Raw genomic sequence first — 7784 nt, 5'->3', positions numbered from 1 at the left:
ACTCCGATACACATCCCAATTTCTAAATCGTAAGTTAAAAACTGGAGTTCCCCTATTCATCTAATATATCAATCGACTCATGCAACAAATGATTATTGGACCCCAGTTGTGTCTCCACTGCCGAGGTCGTCGCCAAGGTCGTCACCGGTGTTGTCGGCGTTGTCCTCCCCGCCCATCAAAAAAGCCTGGACTACAGGTTCATCACTGAGAGGTGGCCAACGTTTTATTAACACTCATGCAATGATGGCTCCAACTCCGGCAATAATAAGGGACACGCCAGCAAAATACAAGGCTCCATTCACTGAGGACGTTTCTTTCAAGATTTTAGAATTCAGAATGAAGTGGGAACAACAAACAATGCATTATGGACATGACAGTGAAATTATATGGCATTACCTTAATATTTAAAACCTGTATGATCATGGGTAACTGAAAATCAGTATGTGTGCGCTTTTTATTGAACACGGCACTATTACCGAACATTTCTCTCAAAACGTAGGGGACTTGAACTTTCAATTTGAATAGGAAGTACAAGTGTTGAAAACCCTTTTAGAAAAAGGTAAAAATGTTATAAACACACCACCATTTCTCTTTTTTACAACTATTAAATGTAACGCATAAGTTGCACGTGCATGCCATTCTTGATTTTGAAGGTTTTCAAGGTTTAAATCACTTTTGACAATCACCTTGTATCAGTCACTTGTTAGTGGTTTTTATTTGTTTGTTATTTTTTGTTATTTTGTTTTTGTTTTTGTTTCTGTTATTTTTTGAAAATGAAAATTGAACACACGCAACATTAATCTACTTGGAAAAAATGAAGTTCCCCATTTTGTAAAGAGTATATCTATCACAGGTTGTTCTTAACAGTCTGGAGCTCACACCAGTGATTGACGCGATTCGCATGTTAAACCCCTTAAGTAGATAGTAGCCTCTTACGACAAGCGTAGGTTGGCGGGAGGACCTGGACATGCATCACAGAATGAATTCAAAAGTCCGCTTTCAGTTGGTGATAGTATTTTGTCACCAGAACGAAATACCATACAGCGTTGTTGTGTGTTTAGCACACAATCGAGTCGGGAATCCTGTGATCTACGCTATGACAGCGAGTTTGACTGCGCGATCTTACTACAAGCATGGGCAGTTGAAGACCAATTCTTACCATGATATTCACGGGAAAATACCTTACAACACCAATATCTGTGCTCCATTTCCTTTAACAGTGAGTGAGGTAGGTTTACGTCGCACTCAGCAATATTCCAGATATATGGCAGCGGTCTGAAAATAATCGAGTCTGGGCCAGACAATCCAGTGGTCAACAACATGAGCATCGATCTGTGCAATTGGGAACCAATGACATGTGTCAACCAAGTGAGTGAGCCTGACCACCCGATCCGGTTAGTCGCCTCTTACCACAAGCATTGTCGCCTTTTATGGCAAGCATGGGTTGCTGGACGCCGACTCTACCCAGTGACCTTCTCGGGTCCTGTCATTCCAAGAACTCCAGCTACCAGGAATGTTGTTTCCTAAACAAGATGTGGGTCCCTCAGTTACCCAGCACTACAGGCTTCATGCAGTGGCGTCATAAATTATCAGAATATCCTTACTGTATAGATAGACAAGCAGCATTATTATGGCTTTGCTAAATTGGCATGTGATGTATATATCCGTAGTCATAACGTTATTCGAAATTCATCGTCCACAAAATCCATTACTACTTCGGATTTATGATTACGTACAGGTGAAAAAATGTGCAGAAAAGTGAAAAAAAAACTATGTCAACCACGTGCGGCTTACAACAATCGAAATCCAACGCATCAGTACAAACATGATAGATATAATAATTTTAACAACGACTTTTAACGGTCGTTAAAAGTTATCAAGCCAGAAATGAAGCAGTTATCAAGCCAGAAATCAAGAAACCAGTTCTTGATGCTCAAACCTAGAGCAACTACCGCCCGGTATCCAACTTGACATTCATGCCAAACATTCTAGAAAAAGTTGTTAAAGCACAGCTCGTCGAACACCTTCAAAAGTCTAATCTGATGGACAACTATCAGTCCGCATATAAAGTGGCACACAGCACTGAGACGGCTCTGAACTGTGTTTTGAATAACATAAAGATGTCTGTTGATTCTGGAGACATCGCCATGTTAGTCCTGTTAGACCTATCAGCCGCTTTCGACACCATCGACCACGCAATGTTGCTGAGTCGTTTGGAACATGACTATGGCTTGAACGACACTGTCTTGAAGTGGTGTTCATCATACCTTACAGATAGGAAAAAGTTTGTCCAAATAAATAAAGCTATGTCCCGTAGTGAAGTCCTGGCCTGTGGTGTCCCTCAAGGGTCCGTGCTAGGTCCGATCCTGTTCACTATGTACACAAGACCTCTGGGACACTTGATATCAGAGAAGCACGTGGCTCATCATTTCTATGCCCATGACAGACAGTTAAGATGGTAGACAGTTTCACACCCCCCTTAGATGGAATCTTTGCATAGCATGGAAAGTTGTTTTAACAATGTCAAATCCTGGATGTCAACCAACATGCGTAAATTAAATGAGGAAACGACAGAGGGCATCATCATCGCTCCACCTTCTAGACAGCAAAAATTCCGGCTAACCCACCTGCAAATTGGACAGTCTCTCATACCTTTCTCGCCTCATGTAAAAAATCTTGGTGTTTTTATTGACTCTTCTCTTACTATGGATAAGCAGGTGGACCATCTCTGCAAAGTATGTCACTTTCATTCGAGAAACATAGGATCAATCCGTCATCTTCTTACAGGCGAAACGACAGCCACTCTGGTTAGATCGCTCATACCTTCTCGTCTGGATTACTGTAACAGCTTACTCGTGGGAATATCAGGAGATCAGCTGAACAGACTGCAGAGGATAAAGAACAGGGCTGCCCGTATCATAACCAGGACTAAGCTCCATTCTCACATCTCCCCAGCTCTACAGTCACTGCACTGGCTCAGGATCCGTGAAAGGATTGACTGTCTATCTTCAGGAGATGTTTGCCCACTACAAGCCCTCTAGAAAACTCCGATCAGTTGACCAACTGCTCTTGACTGTACCAGTATATAAACTGAAATCTTTTGGGGCTCGATCCTTCTCACATGCAGCTGCCTCATTATGGAAGTCTCTCCCATTTAACCTCAAGAGTGCACCTACGCTGTCTGTCTTTAAATCTGGACTAAAAACGTATCTCTTCCAACGCTACTACTAACTGTATCCACTGTTGTCTGCCCTGTGCATTTGCATAGATGTCACACGCGCTTTGAGCATGTCAATCAGTGATGTGGAACTATCGCTTTATAAATACCCTTATTATTATTATAATTAGAATGACACGGAAATCATACTGGGTAAATGGTTATCGTCCGTTTTATAAGGACTTGTCATTTCTTCATTCTTCTGTTGAAATGGTGGATTAATGGAGAGAATGTACAGCTATAACCGTCCTTATTAATACGTGATAACGAGTAGTTTTGGAACTATTCGAAATATCCGCTAGTCAGGTTTTAGTTGCTATAACATTTAACCTTGGGGAGGCACCCAATATTTGATGTAAAGCCCGCGATTGGCATACCTGGCTGCCACATGCCCCCAAAAGTTAGTGAGCATGGCTTCTAGTCGTTTTGATACACTCCCAGAAGTATCAAAGTAGGTTCACTAGGTAGTAGAACCAGTGACACGTGAACCTTGACCTGTGACGAGCGACGGCTGCATCTTCCGCGTTACCTCACCGTCCCTACTGAAATAATGAGTGAGTGAGTGAGTTTAGGTTTACGCTGCACTCAGCAATATTCCAGATATATGGTGGCGGTCTGTAAATAATCGAGTCTGGACCATACCGTGCAATGATCAACAACATGAGCATCGATCTGCACCATTGGAAACTGATGTCATGTGTGAACAAAGTTAGCGAGCCTGACCACCCGACCCCGTTAGTCGCCTCTTACGACAAGCATAGTCACCTTTAATGGCAAGCATGGGATTGCACATGACTTGCACATGTGTTTTCGATTCTTTACATGAACAAAATGGTTTTGATTTTCTGGAATGCTATTTTATGCCATTGTACGCAATACTTCAGCTAAATATGGACGATCGGTATACCATCGAGTCCCGCAAACCTTAGACAAAATTGACACAATCATTGCAAAAAGATTTATTCTCCGCTGTATATGCTTTCAGAAATCCAAGTCATCAGCTCTGTTCTTAACTTTTCCGGTCGCCGTTTCAGGTACCTATATTGTTATCGCCACCAACTACTTTCAGATTTACCCATGGTCTTTTGTTAAGATGGTCCCAAATACTTTTGACGTTACAAACGGGTTGGCCACCTCCTGAGTTCGATCTTAGAATGGTGTAAGAACATCAAAAGGTTCAAAAGGTTCAAATCGAGACTTGACCTTGATCCCAATGTTGGATGGGAGACAATCCAAGATGGACACTCACCATATGTCAAACACTAAGTATCTTATATACAGGTGTGCTAAATCTGATCTCTGTGGTGGATGGTCCGATAGACTAAAGGGCATTTTAATGGGTTTCTACATCTCCATAGCAACTCGGAGAAACTTTGGTATCGACATTACATCCCTACCGTGTAACCTGACGTCATTCCTAACACCGAATTCTGTTCCCTGGAATGAAGCCATTTTTGAAGTAATAAGAGATGACAGGTCAGCAGGTGTGTACAATGAGATGGGCAAAGTCAGTTTCATTAGCAAATTGAAAACTCTGAATTTTACCGCCTGGTTGAAACATGACATTGCATATTTTCTTGCCAATTTGGATTATGTTGATTCGATTCGAGTTCATTGGAAAGAATTCTCATGGATGGAAAATAAGGGAAGGGACCAATTCTTTGCCACAGCGTACAAGACTCTATTTTCTTTATCAGCATCTTTGAAAGAAGCCTTATCACGGTTTCTATCAAGAGCTAAACCAAGGGGATCATCGAAGCTCGTTTGGGCACAGATTCGACTTTTTAAAAATCCATCAAATCCAAATGACAATAAAAATCCTAGAGGAGCTATGATGCAAGATATGCAAAAGATTTGGAACTTCTTTAGAAATTTTAGTGATCCGTCAGCATACAAAATATTTGTCACTTCCGACTCCGAAACTGTCATGCAACAAGCCCGGAAGTTATTTCCAAGCCAAATTATGGAAAGCGAAGGAAAGGTATTTCATATGGAACTGGGCACTGATAGAAAATCACGGTGCGATGGATGGAAGAAGGTTATTCTGGACCAGCACGTGCTGATGTCGTGTGACGTTCTGGTGTTGACGTTTAGTGGTGTAGGGCGGGTAGCCGCTTACGTCAGAGGGACGCCGAAAGGCCTTTACTGTATGGTCGAACATAAACTGATCAAGTGTTCGCCCAGCGAACTCCGTCCGCTGTTCAATGTGTACGGATAACTTTGTTATGTTCACCAGTCTGTTCAGTACATATACTCATGGAAAAAATAAGGGAACACATAAAAGCAAAGATATTCTTTTTCTAGGTTTCGTCGAATGCTTTGTTTTTCAACGAGTATATTTGTAATCGATCTTCCACATGTATGTCATGTTCTTTAGGTATGAAAAGGTTCCTTTAACACAACAATACTGTATTTCCAAAGCGACGGTATGGAAACTTTGGACAACACACGCCGTGGCAGGATCACTGAGTCTGTGAGCCGCGCTTTGGTGCTTGACTGGGTATACTGTGTTTGATATGCCTCATTTATAAAATATTTATATATGTCAATTACATAAATCTTTGGTAAGGCTATACGTGTTCAGTGGGTGAGAAAGGGAATTGGAGTGAGCAATTACCCCGCTTTTAGTACTATTCTAGTCACATAAGAACATCGTACCAATGTGGGGAATCGAACCCGGGCCTTTGCCGTAACAACTTACACTGACGCTTTTATCACTAACAAGGCGTAGAGTGAAGAACTCAAGTGCTGTTTCGCAGTATGCACCCGCGAAGGTCCGAGGTAGAACTGATCTTCCGTAACCCATGCTTCTCATGACTACTTTGCTTGTCGTAAGAGGCGACTAATGGGATCAGGTGGTCAGGCTCGCTAACTTGGTTGACACGTCATCGGTTCCCAGTTGCGTAGATCGATGCTCATGATGTTGATCACTGTAGTGTCTGGTCCAGGCTAGATTATTTTCAGACCATACTGCTGGAATATTGCTGAGTGCTAAACTAAACTCACTCACTCTATCATAGTATGAGGTAAACGTGCAACACAACACACCAATAGCTGTCAGTAATCGTATAGCCTTGGGATACTCTAAAGGATTAACTTTGTAGCTCCAATGACGTATCCGATGGAGCTGACGAAGATTCAAATGACAAATTCAACTGTACTCCCACAGCACTGTAATTTTTTCATACAAATATTGATGAAATGATGAAATGATCAAATAATTAGGTTACAATTTGTGGAAAGATCACGTGTGTCAGTATCCTTTAACACTGAACAGATGACATTCCGACTGGAAAAGAAGAGTGGTCTGGAAATGTTTAGGCATATTCCGGAATATTCAAGTATATTCTGACCTTGGTTCTGGAAACTGTTTTCATATAATCAGGGGAGACAATGTCGCATTATATCTCACAGGACTACGTGAGCGTGCCTTGCTGCATCAGGCAAATACTAGACAAAGCAAATATATATATTGCTTTTGAAGTGTTTTTTTTCAGTTTGTTTTTCTGCTTACTTATTGAACGAGAATCATTCCCGTTTTCATTTCTGTGTTGATGTTAATGATGTAATACTCATTACTTAGAAGAGATTTGATGACATAGATGAATGAGTCAATGTCATGGAAAAATGATATTGGTTAAATCTCTCTCTCTCTTTCTCTTTCTCTCTCTCTCTCTCTCTTTCTCTCTCTCTCTCTCTCTCTCTCTCTCTCTCTCTCTCTCTCCTCCCTCTTCAAGCATCAAGCCGGAGACACCCGGGTTCTATTCTCCGTATGGGTACAATGTATACATCAGTATGGTATGGCCTGGTGTCCCAAGCCGTAATCTTGCTGGAATATTGCTAAAAGGGGTGTAAACCCCCTCACTCACTCAGGTGGGGGGTAAACCCGAAATTATTGCTGATAAAATGGGATACAATTCTTTTAAATATCCTGTCTGGTAACGGCATATAACCGTCCGCAGGGTTAATTTCAGCAATACGAGGCTGTGAACTGATTGAATGTGAACTATCCCAGGATTAATTTCATCAATACGAGGCTGTGAACTGATTGAATGTAAACTATCCCAGGGTTAATTTCATCAATATGAGGTTGTGAAATGACTGAATGTAAACTATCCCCGAGTTAATTTCAGCAATATGAGGCAGTGAATTGATCGAATGTAAATTATCCCCGAGTTAATTTCAGCAATACGAGGCTGTGAATTGACTGAATGCAAACTATACCCGAGTTAATTTCAGAAATATGACCTGATTCTAAGTAATCATCTGTAGGGATTATTTCAGCAAAGCGTTCGCAGCCATCATCTTCTTCTCATTTATTTTCCTCAACCTCCTTGCGAAATGTAATAGTTTTGTAAATATATAAAGAGATATCGATTTGTAGTTGCCATAACTTTAACGTTGCATATTCTCTACACAGATTAGAGGTTCGCTTGACCAAATGACTTGGCAACGCCGCTGTATTCCATTGTTTGTTTTGTTATGTTTGTTTCTTTCTAAACGCCTCACCTAGCAATACCCCAGCTATGTGGCGACGGTTGGTACATAATCGAGTCTGGACCAGACA

General features: G+C 41.4%; 1 protein-coding gene across 1 annotated transcript; it reads left to right on the top strand.

The window, feature by feature from the left end:
* Positions 1-2120: 2120 nt before the first annotated feature.
* Positions 2121-5435, top strand: LOC137298633 (uncharacterized). The gene is made up of 3 exons (XM_067830918.1): positions 2121-2458; positions 2849-2985; positions 4393-5435. Exons 1-3 carry the CDS (start codon positions 2121-2123, stop codon positions 5433-5435), a joined length of 1518 nt encoding a protein of 505 aa, XP_067687019.1.
* Positions 5436-7784: the final 2349 nt, after the last annotated feature.

This window comes from Haliotis asinina, chromosome 10 (assembly GCF_037392515.1).
Source record: "Haliotis asinina isolate JCU_RB_2024 chromosome 10, JCU_Hal_asi_v2, whole genome shotgun sequence".
NCBI lineage: Eukaryota > Metazoa > Mollusca > Gastropoda > Lepetellida > Haliotidae > Haliotis > Haliotis asinina.
Note: the sequence above shows the minus strand (reverse complement) of the source record. Positions and strands in the feature narration are given on the sequence as shown.